The sequence below is a fragment of the Thunnus albacares genome, chromosome 22, assembly GCF_914725855.1.
Source record: "Thunnus albacares chromosome 22, fThuAlb1.1, whole genome shotgun sequence".
Classification (NCBI taxonomy): domain Eukaryota; kingdom Metazoa; phylum Chordata; class Actinopteri; order Scombriformes; family Scombridae; genus Thunnus; species Thunnus albacares.
The window spans coordinates 21,796,807-21,820,435 of NC_058127.1; the positions used below are offsets into that span (position 1 = coordinate 21,796,807).

A 23,629-nucleotide genomic window follows, 5' to 3' on the forward strand; every position below is an offset into this window, starting at 1 on the left:
GGGAGGATGAGGTCATTGAAAAATGTTTTTTCAGAAAAAAGGGTGTACCGAACACAAGGGAGGGTTTCATCAGACACCCAGATGCTCATACGCGTGTGCGCTCACAGACACGCTTGTACAGAAAACTTTTTTTGGGCAGTTACTTTACACGTCAGCTGTTGCTATGGTGATGCAAGTCTGTGATCCAGCTGAAGCGCGGGATTGGCTGGAGAGGAGTGAGGGAGATCAAGGCAGGGGGACTTTGTTGGAGGGGTACAGAGGAGTACAGGGGAGGGGGCCAGACACAAAGATAATTAGATCGATACATAACAATCCATACAAATGGCATTTTATTTAATAGCGTTTGATTCAGTAAGCTTGAATGCCACCAGTGAACCTTTCCCAGAAGTCTCTATGGCATCACTTCCAACCTTGTCTCCTGTCCCGCGCAGAGAGAAGCTAAGCAAGCCTGTAGTTAAACGCTGAAAAGCAAGCTTTGACATTCGCCACCTAACAGCAGGGTGTGTGGCAAATTAAGAATTACAGGGCATATGAGCTGCACACTTACTAAAAATAGCTCCAAACATCTTTGCATGCATATACCCTTTCAGTAATTTTCAGCAACAAATTGACGGTTCATTACCTTGCTATTAAAACACCATTGCATGGTGCGAGAGGTGCTCTTGGGCTAAATTTCTGTGGTGGTTCACACTATGGCGGCGTGTGGCCATGCTTTTGGTGAGTCACCCGGCGAGGCAGTGCATGCTCGCCTTTGGCTTTGTGTCTGCTTTGACAAGCCGAGGTTGGTGTCACAGTGTCTGCAGGGGCTGTTGTCCTCGGCCCCCAGATTAATCCTAATCCCTTTCCAAACTTTGACTAGGGCTGTACTTAATCCTAGACTGAACTGAGACCCGTTCCCAATGGAGATGGAGATGCTCCGCTGGTTTGACGCTTTAGTCCGAGTTGTGGTGTAATCCATGTTCAGGAAACCGCCTCTACGTGTCGATTATATGTTTGGGGTTTAGAGTGGTTGTGTTTGTGTGTGTGTTGACAGGAAATGGTTAGCCCATGTGGTGAAGGTTAGGTCATTTGTGCTGCATGCTTTTGTTTGTGTGTGAGCGTCCATGTGTATGTGGTCATGGTCACAGCTTTTTGTGACCGTGGTCTTTGTGTGGACAGGGTGCTCGGAGTCTCCCGGTGGTATCTTGGGGATCAGTGACTCAAGGAAATCAGGACACACTCTAAATTTGTCTCTGCAGCATAACCCACATAATGAAAGAATACAAGCTCCCTTGCATACACTCTGCTTTGCTCTGACTGCTGTCTGCTCGCAGATTTCCTTCTTTAAACACACAGACAGACTCACAGGCACATGCACTCATGTTGACAAGTGTTAACTGGGTAATATGGAAATCAGAAGGCGATGAGCACATGTTTAAATGAGTCAGTGTTTTCAGTCCTCAGCCTTTGCATGGGTGTTTTCTCTGCAGATTGCGTAGCCTCCACTCAGGAGTATTCAGTTTGTATTATGTTTGTGGTTTACTGAGGCGGTTGAGGGAATACCTCCAGCTAGCATATCTGAGTTGGTGGAGGAAAGGATTTGCTTGCCCTCAGGCTACTGAGCTTGCGGGGTAGTTTAAACCCAGCTAAACTCTCTTTACACCCATGTATATCTGAGAAAAGGCTTTTCATGCTTTTTAAGATGGTATAAATCCACACTTTACATTCCAGTAATTAGCATTAAACAGATGCAAGTTTCATCAAATTAAGGTGCACACAGGAAATTAAAGCAAAAATCTATACTGCCTAGAAATATCTTTTGTTTATAATGGCAGTTTCTCTAAAATACCATTCTGATATAAATTCTCCACCTTAATTACCACTACATCAACGTCATATGTGCTTTCTACAATCGCTTGCATATACATACTGTATCGTAACTTCACTCCTTTTGTTATAAAATTTTGACAAAATAAGCATCACACACCTCTTAAGATGGCCATAATCAATATTCTTTTACTGTATGCACAATGGATCACATGACTACTTTTATGTAAAAGTGGTCGCTCAGTGAATTATCACCTGATTCTGCAGCCTTTGTAGCATCTTTCAGCTCATTATTTTGGTGTTACAGCCCGCAACTCTAATATTTTGGTTCACCATTGTTTCCAGCAGCAGCAGGCAGCTGTTTTCTCTAAGAACCCATTGTATGTTACCTACCAATCACCAAGTGACAAACAGGCAATGTTAGCGACTAGCTGGTGAACATTTAGCAGCTTAAGAGCCAGATATTCTCTTAGGATAGACCAAAAACAGAGCTTAATGAATACAAATATTGGATGTATTGCCCAGAAAACAACTCCAAACGAATGCTTGTGTCTAGCTGAATGTGTAAATAAGCAACTGTAAGATGATAATGTGTCAGTGTTATGTATATGTCTGGTTTCCGCTGCCCTCAAGTGACCCCTCCCCAGAAATGGCCAACTAACTTTGACTGAAAACTGTGAGTTCATCATGGACGGCACAGTAAGAGGCTGATTGAGAAAATAGGTTTTCAAGCCCTTTAAGCTTTAATGTCATCATTTTCAAAAGTGTCATCAAAACACACATCGAAAGAAGCCAAATAAACCAACCAGATCCTAATTCTGTTGGAAAAAATGTATTGACTTTATATAGCTTGGTAGTAGTTGGAGTTTCCCATTCACCTCAGACGTACAGTACAGACGTAGTTTTCCAGTAACCATTCAGAGAATCACATGATTAGTACATTTCTGCATCAAATTCATATTTGAGGTAATGGGATTGCTGGCTGGTGAAAATATGAATTCTTGTGGTGCCTTTTCATAATTTTTGCATTTAAAGCCCTTTATCTTTGTTGTACAACTGCAAAACATCTATCTACATGCCTCTTTATATAGCAAAGATGCATGGCTTTGCAACTAATTCGATATAATTGCACTTTTCAGCTTTTCATAGCCAATCATTGTTATGTTGTTTGGTTTGTTTATCTTACTTCATTAATCCTGTTGATTTGGGTGTTCCTCAGGGAGCAAATTAAGGGCCCCTATTGTTTTTCTTTTGGTTCAGTGCTGAATTATCCTAGGTATGCATGCTGCAGAGCTCCATCTGCATCTGATTCCCTTTTCACCATGTATCCTCGCTCATCTCCTTTATCTTCAGAATATTAATGTGCTGCACTGTCAGAAGCCATTGTTGTGATTGGTACGGAAATCTTTTTGCAAGACTGGGTTCTTTTGTATTATCAGGCATATTGTACCTCTGCAAATCACACCAAATCTGACATGATAGGGGGAAAGTGCATGTCTGTGTATATGAAAGGGAGGGTAAAACGTGAGCGATAGGGACCAAGGGTCATGGTGGGGAAGCGGGAGGTGGGGTGCACAGGCATATGGTAGTTGTTTCAAAAAGAAAGTGAGAGAGATGGGAACCTTCAGAAAAGTGCTGGATGGCTCTGAGGGAGAAGTGTGAGGGAATGAGAGAGGGAGTGTAAAGGAAAGAGGGGGGGAAACAAGTGATAAAAAAGTGAGAGAGGACAAGTGAGAAGGAGAGATGTAAATGGTAGGAGGTGAAGAAAAGGGAGCGGAGGGAAAAAGTGAGAGAGGAGAGAGACGGCTGAACGGGGGAATGAGAAAGAGAGGGAGAGAGAAAGTGCTGGAGGGCTGATATTTAATGTGATAAATGAGTTGTGACAGTCCGCCTCTAACCCCCTTCCAACCAGCGAGGAGGAGGAACACAGAAATAGAAAGCATTATGGGTAAAAGGACATATACAGCATTATATATGTATATAGAAAGAAGGAGTTGCATACATACTGTAAAGAAGGAGAGGTAGAGGAAAATCAGTGCATGCAAAAGGACATTCATAGACAGCATTATAGATGTACAAAGTGAAGGAGGCGAGTGGGGATGCATACATATAGAGGGTAAAGCAGAGAGTGAAGCAAAGCAATTTGGGTAAAGGACATACAACATTATAGAGAAAGAACAGAAGGAGAGAGGTAATGGCAGAGGAGGAGGAGGGTGAAGGGGGGGTGTACAATGCAGCATTGGGTTAATGATCTACTGTACGAGATTCTTCGAAATAACAAGTGGGAGAAGGAAAAAATGTAAGCGAGAGACAAGATGGAAAGAAGGAAAATTTAAAGTGAGATGCAAATCGTCCTCAGCGATTGCATCTCCTCCATTGTACGGGTGTCATGTCTTCAAGGGACAGCTAATTACAACTTGTCATCATACAACGTGGAACAACAGCAGAGGGTTTCTTTCTTCTTTTTCCTCATATTAGACAGTTGGTTGGTGGGCCAGCATGCCACTGGTTTATCTGCTGTGGTAGTGGACTCCAGACAGGAGGGAGAGAGTCTAGTAGACAATGACAGCCACTGTAGTTTTGGTTGGGGAGTGGAAGCCTGGGAGATGACTCATAGGGAGGAATGAAGACGGGGGAAACAGAGAGAGAGAGAGAGACGAGAGGGAGGGCCTAAGAGAGTTTTGAAGAAATAAAAGTGAGGAACGAGAAGAAAAGGGGTGTGAGAGACCCTAGGGCTGAAGTTGCCTGTTTGATCTCCCAACTCTTCTCTCCTGAGTCAGCGTTAACCGCCTCTTCCTCCTCTTTCTTTCTCTTTCTTCTCTAACTGTGTTCTGATTTCCTCATTTATGACACCACCGTCTTTCCACGCTGCTCAACTGTTAACTCCTCGGCGGCGGTCAGCTAATGGCCGTAAGCCATGGTGTGATCAAAGATGGTAATCGTGGCATTCCATTGCAGCTGGGGGAATGCAGTTTTTAATCAATTAACCATAAAGCCAGAGATACAATAATATGCTATATCTGTGGTTTAGGCGATTTTACACTAGTTTCCCGCTGTGTGTACACATTAAGAATGAGAAAGTCCCTAACTTATTCCTGTCTTTCTCCCAATCCTCCCTTCTCCATCTGTCTGCCATCCTCCAGTGTGGACAGCAAGGTTCTCTCAGGAGCCGGCAGACCAGTCGGTGGTGCGGGGCCAGAGGGTGATCCTGTCCTGTGTTGTCTTCAACTACTCGGGCATTGTTCAGTGGACCAAAGATGGCCTGGCTCTGGGCATCGGAGAGGACCTGCGGGGTGAGACATCATACAGCCTCCTCAGGCTTCCTTCACTCTATTCAGCATGTGACTAAGATGGCTATTTCAAAGATGATTCTGATACTACTGGATTGAAGCTGCTGTGCTGCATATTTGAACATGAAATTTGGATAAATCTGGTGACCTTTTGAGTCCTTCATGGTCCTCATTCACACCACGATTGCAAAGACTCGTTTAATGTGTCCCACACTTTGCAGACTGCAGAGAGAAAGAAATGTGTTATGTGTAAAGCTTATCTTATGCTTACAGTGGCATCCACAACATTAGGGGTGCGGAGGGTCGGAGCACTGCTTCGCTTTGGCTTCTGTCATCTCCAAATTGAAACTCTGTGGAAGGACAAATTGCACAAAACCTGAACTGAAAAAGGAAACATTGGCATTGAAATGATTGGAAAAAGTTGCTTTTCATTGACAATCTTCAGATTTTTTCACTCTTTTTTCAGTGACAGTTTTTTTTCTTATTTTAAGCTGTCAGTTTTTTTTCAGTGTCACTGGTTTTCAGTTTCAACTTTCTGACGTCGTTTTGGTGTAGAGAGGAGGGGTTTGAAGGGGAGACTATATGCCCAGTATGCCTTGCGGTCTGATGATGATACCTGAGGGCTATGGTGGAGATTTTGAGCCAGACTGTAGGGTTGTTAATATGTCACTTTATTTAGTTTTAATATTTTTTTCAGGTGAGAGAGTAACCATTTAGATTCCCAGTGGTCAGTTTATCTAAATAACGCGTATTGTAAATCTGCTGTGACGTTTTTCGGAGATGTGAGGAGCAGCCAGCCTGGTGGACCAGCAGGTCATCTCAGCTGATAGCAGCCCAACTCCTGAGATGATGGCCTGGTCAACGTCTGTTGTCGATCTGCAGCTCTTTAGTAATTTACCACTGACTCTAATGTCTCTGTAGCATTTTGATATATAATATAATTCCTTTTGGATGATAAATGTTGGTCTCACAGATGAAATCCAAAAATTGTAGCTGCCACATTGGTTTGTTTGAATGTAAAGTGAAGCTTCATGTTTTTACTGGACAGAACGCCAGCGCTGCCTCTGGGGCTCTATATGTACACATGGCACCACATTTACATAAATATAAATGTATTAAAATGAACAGATCCGTCTATATTCAATTTCAAAAGTTTGAACAGTTAAACAGTATTAAAAATGAAATGTAATTACTGTCACTGAAAAAGGACAGACATGAAGAAAAAATCTGAAAACACATCATAATGCAAAAATATCAAGATGAGGTCATATCATAAAATTGTAAGATTGTCATTTTTTTAATGTCCATATTTTATTTTTCAGTGGAACTTGTTTCAGTGCCAATACAACTTTTTCCAATACTAGTTTTTCAATGCCAATGTTTCCTTTTTCTGTTCAGGTTTTATTTTCAATGCCAAAATTGAACTAACCTTTAAAACACACTGGTCCTTTAAGAGATGGGGATGTGAAATAATGAAAGTGGAAGCTGAATAACAGTACTGGAATATACCTATATAAGGGGAACAGTTACTTTTCCATTGACAGTTATCACCTTGCCCCAGTTTTATGGTCTTGCTTAGCATTGCATCATCAAATATATGACTTATGACAAAAATATCTTTTCACCAGCAAATATTTTAGCAAGAGTGAGACTGGGCTAGCTGGGCTGTTACAAACATGGAATTCAGTTTTCCTAAACGCTAACAAAGCAGAACTCTCTCACAGCACATGGATTGATACTAGACATGCTTGCCCAGTGTTAGTATGACATTGCGTGTGGTAGCTAATGTATGCTGACAAAATATTTTTGCTGGTGAATGTTTTAGTTTCTGCCAGATTGAGCCGGCAGAGCACTTTTGCCCAAGAGATGTAAGAAGCAACTGTCATGCAACTGAAAGACAGCTTAACTACCACAGCAGCTATCCCATCACATCACATTGTGACAAATTGCGCACTTATTTAGGCTGATGTTAAATTTGGCCACCTTCTGCACACGGTCATCAAATGTTTGATGGGGAATTCTAAGCTCCCTGAGGCCCATTTTACAGACTGACACCCTTCAACTTGGTGGAGGAGCATCACATCATCACCTCTGTCATATCAGCAGTGGGTGATACTGACGCTAATATCTGATTTTTATTGAAAGGCAAACTCAGAAAACAAATATGTAATATCCTACTATGCACTCCTTTGCTCTTACTCCTCTTTCTCTTTGCATTTTCGTCCCCAGTGATGAAATTTCCTGTTTGATTTATTAAGTATCCCGCTTGTCTGTCTGTCAACAACAACATCTTAGACACAGCTTGTCTGGCTTTGACAAAACTTGGGGGAATGATGCATCTCTTTTCAGAATTGCGCTGATTAGCCCGATGGGGTCTCTGCAATTACTGGCCGAAAGAAGTGGGCATATTTTTAACTGATTGGTCCAGAGGGGTACTGCATCATTTGTGACCTGCTGTTGCCTTGTTGTTGTTGTTGTCTTTCCTCAGACTTTGGTACTTGGCATTAAATCCTTCCCCGTTTCCTTTGCCTTCCCTTTCTTCTACAATTTCCTCTTATTTCCCTCCTTCTTCTCTCCTCTTTTTCCCCTCTTATCTACTATATGCTCTCTCCTCTCCTCTCCTCTCCTCTCCTCTCTTCTCCTCTCCTCTCTTCTCCTCTCCTCTCCTCTCTTCTCCTGCCTGTCATACTATTCCTTTCGGACCTCCTCGTCTGAGATCCCTTGTTCCTTTCTCTCCCTCTTGCTCTCCTTTTCTCAGCTGCCCCTGTTGTGCCGAGCCCTCTCCTAATCTTCCTTTAACTTCTCTACCTTGTCTCACTTTCTCTCTCCTTACCTTCATCTTGCTTGACACGCTCTCACTTCACGCTCTCCTCTCTTTCTTTCAACCCTTCTGTCTCTTCTTTCCCCTCTTCTCCGTCCTCATCTGTCCCTTTACCGATCTTTCTTCCTCTCCCTCCCTTTCTCCTTCTTTTAATCATATTGTTACTGTAATGGTCCAGTGCTTCGAGCCAAAGCTTTTAAATAAAAACATGTGAATGAACACTGGCCGCTTCATGCACACATACACTCAGTGTGTGTGTGTGTGTGTTTGTGTGTGTGTATGAGGCTCTGTCCCTCTGCCCCCCCCCCACCCCCTTCTCTGGGCTTTTCATACGCTTTCTCGCTCTCGACATTTCACATGCAAATGCACGTATACACAAGGCACACATACACACACACACACACACACACACACACACATGCACACATGCATGCAGAAACAAGGACACACAAGGTTAGGCAAGCAGCGAAAGCTCGGAGCCTGCACATGGAAACGGCAGCAGAGAATTTCACATGCGATCTACGTCTGGGCAGCAAACATGAATTCTGCACCACGGACTCGAGTCGATCTGAGTCCTCTAAAATGTTGCTGTCATAATGCATTCATCTTTTCCCCCTGCTGGTGAAAGAGAACACGGATGCCACCTAATGGTGAGAATGTACAGCAGTGACACAGCTGGGCTGTGTGGTGGATGGGGGAAGGGAAAGGGAGGATTGAAGAGGCTGCGTTGCATGTGTGCATTGTGCAACTGCGTGAACGTGTATGTTTGGTCATGCGTTTGTGTTTCTGTCATCATACGGCCGTGCATCTCTCTGGTGTTAAATAGCCTGCTGCTTACAGTAAATAATCACATTTTTCCCTCATGAATGACACAGATATGATGTTTTCTAATTGACATGAACAGTGAAAAACAGCATGGTGGTGTATTTTTTCTAATTCTGATACAGACCACAGGGGTATGTGGCAATCCTGAGACATGTCACCTAGGCGCAGTTTGTATTTAAAGGTTCAAATATTAAAGATATAGCAATTCAATTCACCTTCTGCAGCATTAGCACAGAGGACAGCAAGCACAATGGCAAAAAAGTAAAATACACGTTTGTATTTTGGTAGAAAAGCAATGAAAGCGTAGGAAGGTTAATGTTGCATTTTTAAAAAATTTTTTCTCTTTTTAACACCTATCAGATGATGTATGTGTTGTATCCTAAAAAATGATTTATAAAATTCAGCTTGATCGCCTGAAGTGTAAATGTAGCATTTGTTTGTGCCTCCTAACAGTAATTACAATTGTTTAACTCTTAATCTACTGTGTCTGTTTATGTGTCCCAGCCTGGCCCAGGTACCGCGTGCTACGTGTCCAGGAGTTGGGCCAGTACAACCTGGAGATCCTGTCAGCTGATCTGTCTGATGACTCCCTGTACGAGTGCCAGGCCCCTGATGCCGCCCTGAGGTCCAGGAGGGCCAAGCTCACCGTCCTCAGTACGTTTGTGTGCATTAATGTGTGCGCACATGTGTGTATGTGAGAGAGATGGTATGTGTTTCTAACACTCCCCTCTCTTCCCCCCAGTCCCCCCAGACGACCCGGTGATCGATGGGGGTCCGGAGGTGTTGCTGAATGCGGGGGAGTCCTACAACCTTAGCTGTGTGTCCCGAGGGGCTAAACCACCTTCGATGATCGAGTGGCTTAAAGATGGCCTGCCTGTAGAGGGGGCTGTCAGTGCCACCGTAAGTCTGCAAAAGAAACCCACACACGTTCCCAGACACACTAATTCATGAACGCTATTTACAGTTACAGCATTTTACGTGTATTTTTCATTTTTTTTGTCTCGTAACCATCATCAGGAGGTGCTTCAAGACAGGAAGAGGGTGACCACGCGTAGCTACCTGCCCATCCATCCCATCGACACTGACACTGGGAGGAACTACAGCTGTGTGGCCACCAACCTGGCTGTTCCCACCGGCAAAAGCACAACTGTCACCCTCAACGTGCACCGTACGCATGCTCTCTTAATCTACTGTAGGCTCCATAGGCAACACATTGAGGGAAAGCTGATTATAAGACTCCATTTAGATACCACAATAAATATGTGTATATGGAAAAAGAAAACATTGTTACATTATCAAGAATATAGTGTCATTTTAGTGAGCATATATGATTATATTACCTGTCTTATTACTACATAAATTGGTAGTATTACATTTCAGACTACTGTCATGTTTTGAAACATATCTGCCAGCAGCTAAAATGTTTTAACAGCTATTATTAAGCAATGCTTGGCAGCCATTTTGCATCAAACTGTCCTACAGATTGCAGCATACTGCAGGTTAGATGAAGTGAGGCCGGTGTTATATGAGTCTTCCTCTCTCTCTCTCTCTCTCTCTCTCTTACAGATTCACCAACAGTGACCTTGTCCATTGAGCCTCGCTCTGTCCTGGAGGGGGACAGAGTCACTTTCACCTGCCAGGCTCACGCCAACCCTCCTATTATGGGCTACAGGTCTGCATTCACATAAACACATTCTTTAATTAATTTAAAGTAGCAGTCACCGGGCCAGTTATTACCACAGTGATTTAAAGTTTCTTTTTGGTTTTGTGCCATTTGTACTAAAATGTTGATGATGTTTTTTTTGCATTGAAGGGAACGTGTACTCTTCAATTAACCTTCAATAGCCATAAAAAAATAAATACTGTAGACATATTTCAAAATGGAAGTAAATGCATTTATAATTAACACAGTATGTTGTATGAGAACATTAAAAGCAATATGTGTCCAAATATGTCCATCCTCAAAAAATTTACTATAAAAATGACTATAAAGTGGCTTTAATATGAATTTTCTCATATTATGTATGTTGCAGCATAAGACTTTTACTGTGCTTTTGGAATATGTAGTTGATCTGAATATGTTAAAGAAAAAAAATCATTTCTTGGATCATGTGACCAGGGGGAAGATACATTTAATTATACTCCTGATTTTATGTTTGTTGTATATCATAATTATAAATACATGTAAATCCATGGAGAACATTTGCCATTTTTGTTGCACTAGCACACATTTTCCAGGACATGTGTATACATATTTTTCAGTGTGAGTAATACCCTGTGTTGTAACCCTAGGTGGGCTAAGGGTGGTGTGGTGCTCCAGGGTGCCAGGGAGAGCGTGTTCACAACCAAGGCCGACCACTCCTTCTTCACCGAGCCCGTCTCTTGTCTGGTTTTCAACGCCGTGGGAAAGACCAACGTCAGCATCCTTGTAGACGTTCACTGTGAGTCAGAGACTACTCATCTCACCTTGTTCAATCACTTGTGGCCCACTTCACTCGCTGAAGTCTGCAGTCAGAGGGATAAAACACACCATTGTTGTGTTGTCTTTTTCTCTGAGCAGCTTCTCCCCTTTAGTCCTCCTGCATTATTACTCAAACACAACAAAGAAACATCTCTCTCTCACTCACTATTTCTGTCTCCAGTCGGTCCGATCCTGTTGGTGGAACCTCAGCCAAAAACCGTAGATGTTGACTCTGATGTCACCCTTAACTGCAAATGGGCTGGAAACCCTCCACTCACACTCACCTGGTTCAAAAAAGGTTCAAACATGGTAAGAAGCTAAGAGCCCACGCTTTGCACATTTCTCCTCTGATCTCATATTCACACTATTTTTATAGTCCACACTCTCTTCACCTGCGCTTACAAAAGCAGCCCGTCATTCAGTCTCTCTTCTCTTCCTCCCTGTCATGACCTCTTTCTCTGCTTTTTTTTCTTTTCCCTTATATTCTTTTTATCACTTCATGTATTATACCTAATAAATGTAATGACTGTATTATGGTCCTTGTATTATAACATGATTCACATAGTCCTAAATTTGAATGCAGCAGAAACACAGGACCAAATATATGAGGATTTTAGACAGCAACAGATATTGTTCTGTTATTTCTTTCAAAGATTATTTTTATGGCCATTTTTGCCTTAATCAGATAGTTAGATAGACAGAGATGATACCAGTCGACCATACTGAAGGGTATGACATGAAACAAAGGTCCCCAGCTGAAATCCAGCCGAGGACGTTGCAGTTATTCAGTATGGCATGCATCTTAAAGGAACAGTTCGACATATCACTCTTACTAAGGGTTGGATGAGAATCAATCTGCTCATCCCATTTTTGGTAAGAAAGCGTACAAGCACATTTCCAAAAAATGCCAAACTATTTCTTTAACCAATAGTCAACCAGGATGCCCTATTCTGTTGTTTTTATTGGGAACTGAATTGCGCTGATGATAAATAATTAATCTGGAGTTTTGTGAAATCATTTTTTGGCGGAACGGTTAAATTAACCATCGCTGTTTTGTTGTTAAAATCTACTGTGCACACCAGCTAAGAGTTGAAGAAGTGATTAGACTTATGTAAACATTGATTGCTTTACAAATTGAATCTCATTTTAAAGGATCATCTTTAAGAGTTTTAAAGTAGAAATGAGGACTAACGTTACAGTACAGTAAATCACATTTGACACATCTGAAGTGTAAGTTATGTTCAGGTGCTTCTCTCTTTCTAGGTGGTTACATATTTAGCCATAATTTTTTCCCAGCTAATTTTCTGATGGATTTGGTTGCTAAGCAACTGCAAAACCTTAGTGTTAGGTTAAAAGAGGATGTGCAAGTTTGCATTGTTATCTATTTAGGGTCAGAGTTATAGAGCACATATGGGCAAATAAGTCCAGACATACAAATATGCATCATGATCTATTGTAATAATGAGGTAGAGGTGGTGGTACAGTAATACATGAGCCTCTCTTTTACTTATTTATGTATGTGGGTTTTTATTTTGTTTATCCCCTCCTGCTGTTCAGTAGATTTGTCTTGTTTATATTTGTGTCCTCTTTTTTACTCCCCCACAGGTTCTGAGTAACAGCAACCAGCTGTATCTGAAGTCAGTGAGCCAGGCGGATGCCGGCCAGTATGTATGTAAGGCCATCGTCCCACGGATTGGAGTAGGAGAGACTGAGGTCACGCTCACCGTCAACGGTCAGAAAACATCCACATCACTGCTCGTAGATGAAAATCTTGTACTTTCAAAAAGGTCAGCTTGTCAGTAACTGGAAAAAAAATGCTGTATGTCCAAAGTACTGGCCATTTATTTTTAAAATCATACAATTCCTCTTGAACAGGCTTGGTAAGATCAGCTTCTTGAAAGCAAGAAATCATCATTTTTATGTGTAATTTATTTAACTTCTCTTTCACTTACACTCTCGTGTCCTCTCATTTTTGGCTCGTGCAGGTCCTCCTATCATCTCCAGTGATCCGGTCCAGTATGCGGTGAGAGGAGAGAGGGGAGAGGTGAAATGCTACATAGCAAGTACACCTCCTCCAGATAAGATTGTAAGTGAAAAGATGAGAAAATATGAAAACACTACAAATATTTCTGCTACCAAAACCACAAGGAACCCCTTCTAAATTTGATCTCAGTGTTAATTATTCAGACAAAAAAATGCCCAACAAGGAAAAGCTTTGATCACAAAAAGCACAGTGTTGTACCTTTTAGTCTGACAGTGATTTGTATTTTACTGTTACTGTATCTCCCTGTTTCTAAATGGCTCCACTCCTGCATGGTAAATGCTTTTAGGCACTGTCCCCTTTTCTTTTTGAGTGGTGACTCACCCTTAAACTTTCCCAGAATTTTCTTCCATCCCATCACATAAACAAACCAACACTAACACTAAGCCGGTCTGCTTTTAGCTCCTGCGTCAGAAATCAGCCTGGATGCTTTCTCCATTTGTCTATATCGCAGAGACACAGTAGTAGTAGTTCCTCAGCTCCCAGGCCTCTGTGACTGATCTGTCCTGACTCGCAGTGCGCTCTCCTAATGCAGGCGGCGGAGGTTGGGACAGAAAAAGATTTATAAAATATAAAGGACTGGAGAGGAACAGTTGTCCCAGTAAACACCACAGCCATGAGATTCTCCTTCTCTGGAATAAGTGGGCAGATTATGGGAACATGTGGGCTTATGCATAATTAACTGGCCTTACAGTGCTTCAATGCTGAATAATACAGCTGCTTTTAGTGGCTTTAAAGTTAGAACATGTGCAAGATTCTCACAGGCTCAGTCGCCACCACCCACCTCCACTTCAGTCTGGAGAAACATACAAACTGTTGCTGGTCTGAGGAAGTTGTGTAGTGTGTGTTTACATGTGACTGTGTACAGCACTTGATGTGAGTGTGTAAATGTATGTGGTCTATTTAAGTACTGCCGTGCACAGACAGATACTATATAGGACCAATAATGGCTTTTAGTTAAATATATTACCCAGTCACTCTGACATGATGAAACATACAAGTAATCTAATCAAATAGTCAAATTTATAAGTGATTAGTTATATTTTTGTTGTGTTGTCATTTATTGTAATTTTTACGAGAAACTAACATCACTTTCTTTTACAATCATTCATATTGAGCAGATTTTATGAACACATGCCCAGGAATAGTAATATAACATTTTTCAACTCACCCTTTGTGCAACTGATTTTAGTTTTTCCCTTGAATTCTAATTTTTCCTTTAAATCTAATGGGAAGGGAACCTTAAATAATTCATTTGAGGTTTTCTTTTAATTATACATATTTTAAGAGATGGCTCTGCCATTTTTCAAATAGAGTGCAGTACTCACATTTGCTGCCATTATGGCAGTTTTAAGGTTTAATATTGTTTGTCAGGTTTGTTAAGTTTGAAAGTATTCCCCTATAGGAACAAACAAGGCTCTGTTTGATTTGATTTGATTGATTGATTGATTTTGATTTCTCCAGTGATTGTAGGTTTCAACAACATATGGACATAAAATGGGTGCTGAGACAAATTCATTAACAGCAGCAATCATTGATTTTCAAGGTGTTCCTCTCATTTAACTTGTATTTGTCTATGTGACATACAACCACCTAATAGATTCATCCATAAGTGTTCGGGGCAGCGATGTAATACCATGTGATGTGTAAATGCTCTCTTACATGCTTCTGTACTCTGACAGGAATAACGTTCGGGGGAAAAAAATGTGTCTAATATAGACATGTTGAATATAGCACATTCATGTGTACGTGTGTGTTTATGCATGAGTGCATTAATGGATGCATATGACTTGACTGTGAGTGATTTGATCATTTACTATATATTTGTACATGCAGCTATAAAATTATAGCTCTGTTTGAAGTGGATTGGTTTTACTGTTATAGTAATAATTCAATTAGATGAAATCCTGTTCAGAAAACATGTTCAGTTGCAAGTGTTGTAATGCAAATTCACTGTTATTATTATTATTATCATTACTCCAATTAACAAATTGTGATAAAATGTAATATGAACTCCTGTGTGTGTGTGCGTTGCAGGTGTGGGCGTGGAAGGAGAATGTGTGGGAGAAGGAGAAGGGGACGTTGCTGGAGAGGTACACAGTGGAGCAGAGCAAACCATCAGCCGAGGGCGGTGGCGTCCTCTCAACCCTCACCATCAACAACGTGATGGAGTCCGACTTCCTGTCCACCTACAACTGCACGGCCTGGAACGCGTTCGGGCCAGGCACCATGATCATCACACTGGAGGAGACTGGTGTGTTGTGAATATAGTATCTTTCAGTTTAAAGAGTTTGTGACAAGATATTATGCTGTGGTTTGATTAGGGAAATAGCAAAGGAGAAAACAATTTTAGTATTTTGGCAAAGCATACACAACTTCAAATTGGTTATTACACCATTTCTTGCCTTTTTTGGAAAGATGGTTGTAACAATTAAATGTTAGTTCTTACAAAAATGCCTGAGAAGTAAAAAAAAATCTATTAAAACGTTTCTGTTATTTTATCTTATTGTTATTGAATCTCCAGAAAACTGTATATATTATGATTGCCACTCTTATATGATTTAGCTTCATGAGATAGTTGTATTTATTACATTAAAATATTGTTTGTGCACATATAGACAGACATTTGCACCCCTAACTCAATCCACTCCTCTGTCTCTGTCTTTGTGTGTCTCTCTCTCAATCCCTCATTTCAGAGGAGGTCCCAGTGGGGATAATAGCTGGTGGGACAGTGGGCTCAACCATCCTCTTGTTCATCTTTCTGCTAGTCCTCGTTCTTATCTTCTACCGGCAGCGCAAAGGCAGTGAGTCATACTCTCCATGTGCTTAACACATACACTATAAAGACCCAATCTGCAAGAACAGCAGCAGTTCTCATGCAGCTACAGTGCTTTACTCATGGTGAATGTTGTTATTTTTAATTCATACATTTTTTAAGAGGATTAAGGTTGAAATGGTCATTACTAGACTAAATAACCGGCAGCAAATCAAATAGAATCAAAAACCTACAACGTCCTCTCCACCATATGGATGTAGGTCCCCTCTGAACTTGCTCCTCGCGCTCATGAAAACATGCCGGCCGAGATGCGTGTGTCCAGCTGTATTCAACCTTGCCGTGTTTTGCTTCCAGGTCGGCGCGGGGTCACGCTGGGTAAGCCCGACATCAAGGTGGAGACGATAAACAAGGAGACCCACAGCTTAGAGGAGGACTCCGGCAGCGTGTCCACGGCTTCGCGCATGGTCAAGGCCATGTACTCGGTGAGCAGCAGCGGGATATGTGTGCTCGGGCTGGACACTGTTTACACAGCCTGTAGCTGTAGAAAAAACCTCAGATTAACTCAGTAACCTCTCCCTACGCCACACTGTACCTTTTGACTAAAAACAAACTCTGTGCTTTCCCCTGTGATCGCTCCTTTTTAACACTATTAATTCCATTTTCTCTTTTCCTGTCACACTCTGTTGCCTCCTTCCCTCTTCTGTTTTGTTACGGCACTTCCTCTCCTCCTTTTTGTTTTGTTCTGTTGTTTGACGGTTTAGTTTCTCCCCTCTGTGTCCTTCTCTCCCTCCAATCAGCCCTTTAAAGATGACATAGAGCTCAAGTCTGACCTCCGCAGTGACACCCTGGACACCCGCCAGGAATATGATCTAAAGGTGAGCTCACACAGTTATTCATTTATATCAACTCAGGAAGCAGATTGTCACTAAAATGTAAAGAACTGACTCTTTATCTATTAAAAGACTCTTGAATTCCAATTTCAGAGAAGGGTTACAATCACCGGTACAGAAAAAAGTAGAAAAATCCAGATATATACAAATTAAAGTTGAAATAAACAAAACATTGACACATTGTTCCAAAGGCAGTGATGTCATGTGGAGTTTTTTGGGGCAAGGTTTCATTCTAATTATACCTCAGAGGGCTGCAAATATCCTAATCATTACTGACATGGTGACTGTGAGTGATGACTTCATCCAGTGATGTACAGTGTGGTCACTAAGGATGACGCTGAGAGTATCTACCACGGAGAAAAAAGATCAAAAGAACAAATGCTAAAATTTTATACTGATACAAACCGTCATTTATAAGTATATAATCCCAAATGAACTCTATTGAAAGACTGTGGTACCTCAAAAATGTGTATTCCATCCCTGCCATAGTAATGAAGGTGATCAGTCACAGGTCAATGGTAGTATTGACAAGTATTGATTTTTCTTTTCAGAAAACAAGTGTTGCCATGATGAGAGAAGGGTCATTGCAACATAACCACCGCTGCAAAAAAGATTAATCTGATGTTTTATAGGTTTTGTAATAGTTTGACCTTATAGGTTCCACTGACTATCAGAAATGCCATTTTTAAAATTCCTCTTTGTGCACCTGGAACAGTCAGAATGAGACGAAGGTTGTCTTCAGAATCGCATACTAACGTACTATTCATACTAAGTATGACGTCAAATTGAATGTGTATTAATGTGAATGAATGTGTCCGTTCCAACTGCATAGTATGTGGACACGACAAATACACCAATGTATACTAGATTAGCAAGAATTTCTGAGTATGTGACGTGAGCTTGCTGGACATACTCAGCTGCCCCAAAATGCATTGCATCTCTTGAGACTGTGTAATGGCTAAAAGCTGTTATATGTCACTTTATTAAATTTTAATATTTTTTTCAAGCAAGTAACCATTTAGATTCCCAATATCTGGTCAGTTTATCCAAGTAACGTCTGACCAGCTGTCAGTCATGTGATGCAGTCACACGACTGTCTTGCTTGAGTATACTTCAGTGTGAACAGTCTGCTGGTAATGGTATACTTAATGGTTCATTTAGTAGAAAATATGCAGTATATACTGACTGAGTATGTAGTAGGTAGTACGTTGGTATGTGATTTCGAATACAGCCAAAGAAGAGGGATTTGAATAGACTGCAGTTTGGTTTTTGACAGTGAACTGCTGAAATAAACTGTCAGTGCTGTCAATAGAAATCTGAAAGAAGGGGAACAGAATCAAACTAGCAGCTAGGTCCCAGTTCACCTAAACTGGTTATCAAACTGGTGCCAGGAGAAAAATGTGTAATCATTTATCAATCCTGCAGAAGTTGTTACAAAGGTGCTTGGGTTCACTGTTGTGCTTTGTTGTTACTATGGTGTTTTAGAAGCACTGAATTGTTAGAGATTGTTATTAAAGGTATCCAATATAGTTTTCTTTTTAAACAACTTGCTTGTTTCAACTTCAGAATATATATATGTGTGATTTTGCCAAACATTGTGGAATAAGAGGTTTTTTCCAACCTTAAAGCTACTTATGAGGGAACACAGGGGAAAACAATATATTTTAGGAGATTAAATACCTCATAAAACATTCATATTTCACAAGTCTTTTATCAGAATGTTTCAAAATTTCATCAAAATCTCTCACACAAATGGTCTATAGGATACATTTAAACTTAGAATGGCCATTGCAGTAAAGATGTGGTAGAATATTAGAGTAGGCTATTAAAGAGAAAAACATTTTGCAATGCAGTTGGCCTCTCTTCAGTTACTGGAGCTTCTCTGCCCGTCACTCTCAGTCTAACTGTGAGGCAACTTGCTTTTCTGATTACTTTGCCTGCTGGTTAACTCATCATGGAGACGTTTAATGACAAAATAGGCAAAAATACTCAAGTTGAAAAAAGAAATTACAACAAACAAAGGGAATTTTAGGCATATTCTGCCCATTCAGCTGGCATGAATCATTTATACATTTTGACACCGTAGGGTTGGACTTGGGTGATGAATGTATTTTCACGCTTAAAGCTGCCAAAATGTTCTGCTGAAACTCCCCCCCATGAATATTTTGTGAGGGCAAACACACCACCCCTCTAGCTGGAGTGCTGCCTTGGATCACTTTGAAGAAACACAGACATGAATCCACCCCAGGAGGTGGTTAGATCACCCCGACAACAGCCTCAGCCAGACTTTTTTTTTCCTCTGTTGCCTGAAGCACCAAAGCATTGAAACTAAGTTGGGTGGGGGTGGAGGGGTGTGGAGTCTGGGTACATGAGAGACAATAGCCCATTTTAAACAGAGATCCTGCAATACTGCCATAAGGAAGACCCCTCATTACGCCGACTTTGCTTTTTTACACTGAACCAAAGCTGATATAATGCCACCCCAGTGTGATTTTAGATAGCATGCCAGCGTTCCGGAATCAGAGGCGTGACGTCTAGTCTTGACTGTCCCGCCATGCCGGCTCTCCCTTTTACACAGACATCGATTCGGCTCTGTGACTACCTCCGCTGCCGGCTTAACAGCAGAACAACAGTGCCCCCCCATTCCGTGTTAGTACGTTTCATACCGAACGGTGAGGCGGAACATTCCTGCCTTGAACAGGCTGTATAAAAGGGGCTAATGAGATGACAGAATCATGTCAGAAATAGCAGTAGGGCACCATTAGAGCAGGCAGCGGGAGAGTGTAGTGAGCAGGGAGAGCATCCTTCCTTCAACCAGACAACCTGGGGTCAGCCCAGCATGTTGGCAGCGATCCACCCTGCTTGAGTGTCCTGGAGTAAAACATGGAAGCTTACATTCATGAAAGCTTTGAGCAAAAATGACCAAATCAGAATTTCAGATTTGTTCTTGTTAACTGGCTGAAAAAAGAAACCAGTATCACAGTTTCCACACCACACTCTAATTCTAAGCAGGTTTTGAGTCTGGACGGCACTCTTACTGGAAACATGACAGAATATACAAAAAAATGCTTGATTTTCTTCTTGAAAGTTAATAGATTTACATAAAAGATCTTTTGAAAGTTAACGTAACCTCAAATCTTATTTTAGAACACTAAAATTATAGAGGGTGTTCCAGGATGCCAGTCTTGGTGGATTACTCCTACAGCTGAAACATGTCATTTGCTTATGCAGTTGGTGTCGTTGCAATTTTTGAGGATTTGTTTGATCCATGTTGTTGATTTGCATAAATTTCTGAAAAGAACAAAAACGCTGATCTTAGGTTAAGCAGCTGAGTCACAAAAAAGGGAGCAAAACGCCCTCACATAACAGTCTTAATAAAACTGGACCTGAATGCTGAACAGCTTGGGGGGTGCAACTGACTGACCTCTGACCTTCAGAAAAAGAGAATTTCTCTGTCGGGATCAGGAAAGAGTAAAACATTATTATTGTAGAGCCCTTTTGACCTAACTTTTATGGAATGTAATTTAATGTATTTTGATTATAAGCCTCATTATACCTTTTTGTAATGTCCACTATGTGTGTTTGTCTTTTGCGTTTTGTCTCTGTCTGTCTCTTCAGGACCCCACTAATGGCTACTATAACGTGCGCGCCTCCACCCACGACGAAGGCCGCCCTGCCTCCCGCTCCACCATGCACTACTCTGACTACCGCTCCCCCACAGGGACACCAGGGGGAGCTGCATCAATTAGCAGCAGCGCCGGTGGCTCGGGAGCCACAGCCAGCGGAGGAGCGCCCGGTCCACCGGGTCCCCTCACCTCCCCTGGCCGCCCGCAGGCTTGCTATGACCCTCGACCCCCCTCCAGACTGTCTCACATCAGCTACGCCCAGTTCAACACCTTCACCCGTGGGGGCCAGAGCCAACAGCCTCCGCCCAACCCCGCCCCTGCAGCCAGCGACTTCCCAGGAGACTGCAGCCTCCTGGACTCCACTTCCCAGCTGGCCTACGACAACTATGGATACCCCTCGCATTACCAGACCTACCGCATGGGTTTCGCCCCATCCAGCCTGGCACCACTGGAGGCTGGCCCATCTTATGAGATGTACGGGGTTGGATCCGGGGTAGGGGGCCCTGGGGTTGGCGTGGGTCCTGGGGTGGGTCCCGGGGTGGGTCCCGGGGGTCCGGCTCCCTCGGGATCAGAGACTGGACTAGGGAAGTACGGCAGCTCCACTCGCTTCTCCTACACCTCTCAACACTCTGACTACTCCCACAGCCGACACACACAGAGGATGCAGACTCACGTGTGAGACAGAGAGACGCATAAAACACCTCACAGTCTTAGCCGAGCATGAGGAAGCATCTTATAAATAGCGTCACACCTAAAACTACACACAATCACAGATTTACACGCACACATTTTCACACACCGACACACCCTGCTGAACACAAACACAACTACAGAACACAAAAAAACATCACACACACCCATGCACAGAGTCAGAAGACCATGCCCATGAGACAGGGAGGGTATGAGAAACACAGAGGCACAGCGAGAGAAAAAGCGACGAGTGGAAAAGAAGGAGTCTTAGTGAGACAGGGAAGGGAAATTCCACACAATTTTGAATTCCCTCACTCCCGATGTGTTTGTATATCTGAGCTCTGAAAGAGCAGACGGCGCAAGTCACAATCAAGACTGGGAAAGAGAGCAAGAACCAGAGAGAGGACGAGAGATCACAGATCTTTGGAGCCCATAGCTTTTGCTATGAATTGACATTGTAAATGATGAGAGAGAACGTCTTAAGAATAAACTGATTGACTGTCAAATATGGTACACGCTGATCGGGAGAAACCTCAACCAGTGGAAGTCATTTCTGGCCGACATTTTAACATTTTTTTTTTGCTGGTTGTTTTATTCAATGATCATAGAGCACATATAAATATAGTATCCCAGAATGCCCCTCTGTTAGGCGGCGTGGGGGTGTTGGGGCTGGGGTGTCGGTTGGGAGGGTTGTCATCATTTTGCACTGCATCTACAGTATTCATGCTTAGACGTCCCTTATCTATATCTGTGTAATGTCTTCTTTTTATTTGCACACCCGACTAGAGCTTTGTATTCTATTTTTTAACATTACAAAATTATTTTTGTCAATGTAAAACATGTAATGTGTATGTATGGACCAAAAGTTTGAACGTGAGCGCACATAAGTCGGGCCTTTGCCTGAGTGATATCCACTGAGACAGAGAGAAGAGTTGTGCCAACAGCAGAGCCTGAATTCCTCTCGCAAAAAGCTGAGAGGATTCAGGAAGTATTTCACACCAGAAGGGTATATCAGTGTATAAAAGAAACCTAGTGCCAATTGTTCATGTTGTTCTTCACCTTAGACCATGTATATGCAGTAGAAGCTCCTTCTATTGGCGACTGTTGCTTTACAAACCAGGCTGGGGGCCTTGAGTCATTCCCAGACGTTTTTGTAGGCTGGGGCCTTTTTCTCTGAGCTCTAAACTACAAGCCTGGTGCAGACAGAGAGAAAAACACAGATGTTGGGTTTAGAACTTAGTGGCCTTATAGGAGAACATGTCGTACATTTCCATTTTCAATCATTCCTCATCGTCTGTCTGCCAAAACGGCCAGAGGAGAATGTGTATGGAGAGGTTCAATGAAGGCTTGTCCACAATATTGACATGTAGTAGTGTATGACTGCGAGTGTGTGGGTGTGTGAGTGTGAGAGAGAGAGAGATCAAGAGGGAGTGTGTGGGCATTGGCGCACACATCGATTTGTACAGTGTGTTTGTATAGATGTGTGAATGACTGAGTGTGCATGGGACGCATACTGTAAACACACAGCGCCTCACTCAGGTGTGCGCACGACTATTGTATGCATGTCCGTGTGTATACAGTATGCCTGTATGGATGTGTGCATGTCTGTGTCTAAGTGTGCGGGTGAGTGTTTCAGTATATGTCCATATCATTTCTCTCACAATCCTGTTACAGTACTTTTATACCTCTGGTAGGACTGTATCCTGTATTATTGTGTCTTTGAATTTAGAAAAATCCAATGTTTATCTTATTGTACTGTTCTTCGTAGCAGAGAAAACTGTTCAAAAGATGTACAACGAACGTTATCAAACTCTCATTTTTTAATTTCATTATCTTCAATATTTTTTAAAAATGGTATGTAATTATTTTTCCACAGTATTACATAAATAAAAGCACTGTTTTTTATAAAAACCGAACTGTGTGGTCTTTGAGTTGGAATAGAAACGTTCACTATGTTGACATACATTTGTTGGCAAAGGAGCCTATATTCAGGCTGAAAGAAGGTTAACTTCTTTGTGTTATACGCTTACACACAGCAGTATAGGGTATATTAAAGGAATAACATTACTTTAATTTACCATTTATATCAAATATTATTTAATATATGATTCATTTTACCTGTTTCTTCAATGCAAATTTGTGGTAAAGACTACAAATAGTATAGAGCATAAGCTTATGGAAGCTATATAAGTGCAGGGTCTTTATAAATAAAAGCTGGGATTAATGCTTTCTACAGGCAATTATTTACTTTGCCTTGTTGTTAACCTGCTAAATGTTACAGATATGAAGATTATCACCCTTATTTGATATGATTTCAATATTTCAATATTATATATATTTTTAAATTCTTAATTCTTAAATACTTAAAGTCCTCCTCCACTGTGCTTCACTGTGTAGAATGAT

At 41.8% G+C, this 23,629-nt stretch overlaps 1 protein-coding gene across 2 annotated transcripts in view; it reads left to right on the top strand.

Annotated features, from left to right (window-relative positions):
• The window catches only part of kirrel1a (kirre like nephrin family adhesion molecule 1a), a 32,640-nt gene extending 9,523 nt beyond the window's left edge, over nt 1–23,117 (top strand). Inside the window, exons 2-15 of one of the 2 annotated variants that reach the window (XM_044341619.1) lie at nt 4,950–5,099; nt 9,247–9,396; nt 9,485–9,642; nt 9,760–9,910; nt 10,309–10,414; nt 11,035–11,183; nt 11,385–11,512; nt 12,809–12,935; nt 13,189–13,289; nt 15,282–15,498; nt 15,941–16,048; nt 16,375–16,502; nt 16,782–16,895; nt 20,529–23,117. In XM_044341619.1, the coding sequence (XP_044197554.1) occupies nt 4,950–5,099; nt 9,247–9,396; nt 9,485–9,642; nt 9,760–9,910; nt 10,309–10,414; nt 11,035–11,183; nt 11,385–11,512; nt 12,809–12,935; nt 13,189–13,289; nt 15,282–15,498; nt 15,941–16,048; nt 16,375–16,502; nt 16,782–16,895; nt 20,529–21,215 (2,474 nt within the window). In that variant the 3' untranslated portion in view covers nt 21,216–23,117. The remainder of the gene's footprint in view (nt 1–4,949; nt 5,100–9,246; nt 9,397–9,484; nt 9,643–9,759; nt 9,911–10,308; nt 10,415–11,034; nt 11,184–11,384; nt 11,513–12,808; nt 12,936–13,188; nt 13,290–15,281; nt 15,499–15,940; nt 16,049–16,374; nt 16,503–16,781; nt 16,896–20,528) is intronic. The other variant, XM_044341620.1, reaches the window with a different exon arrangement.
• Nucleotides 23,118–23,629: the final 512 nt, after the last annotated feature.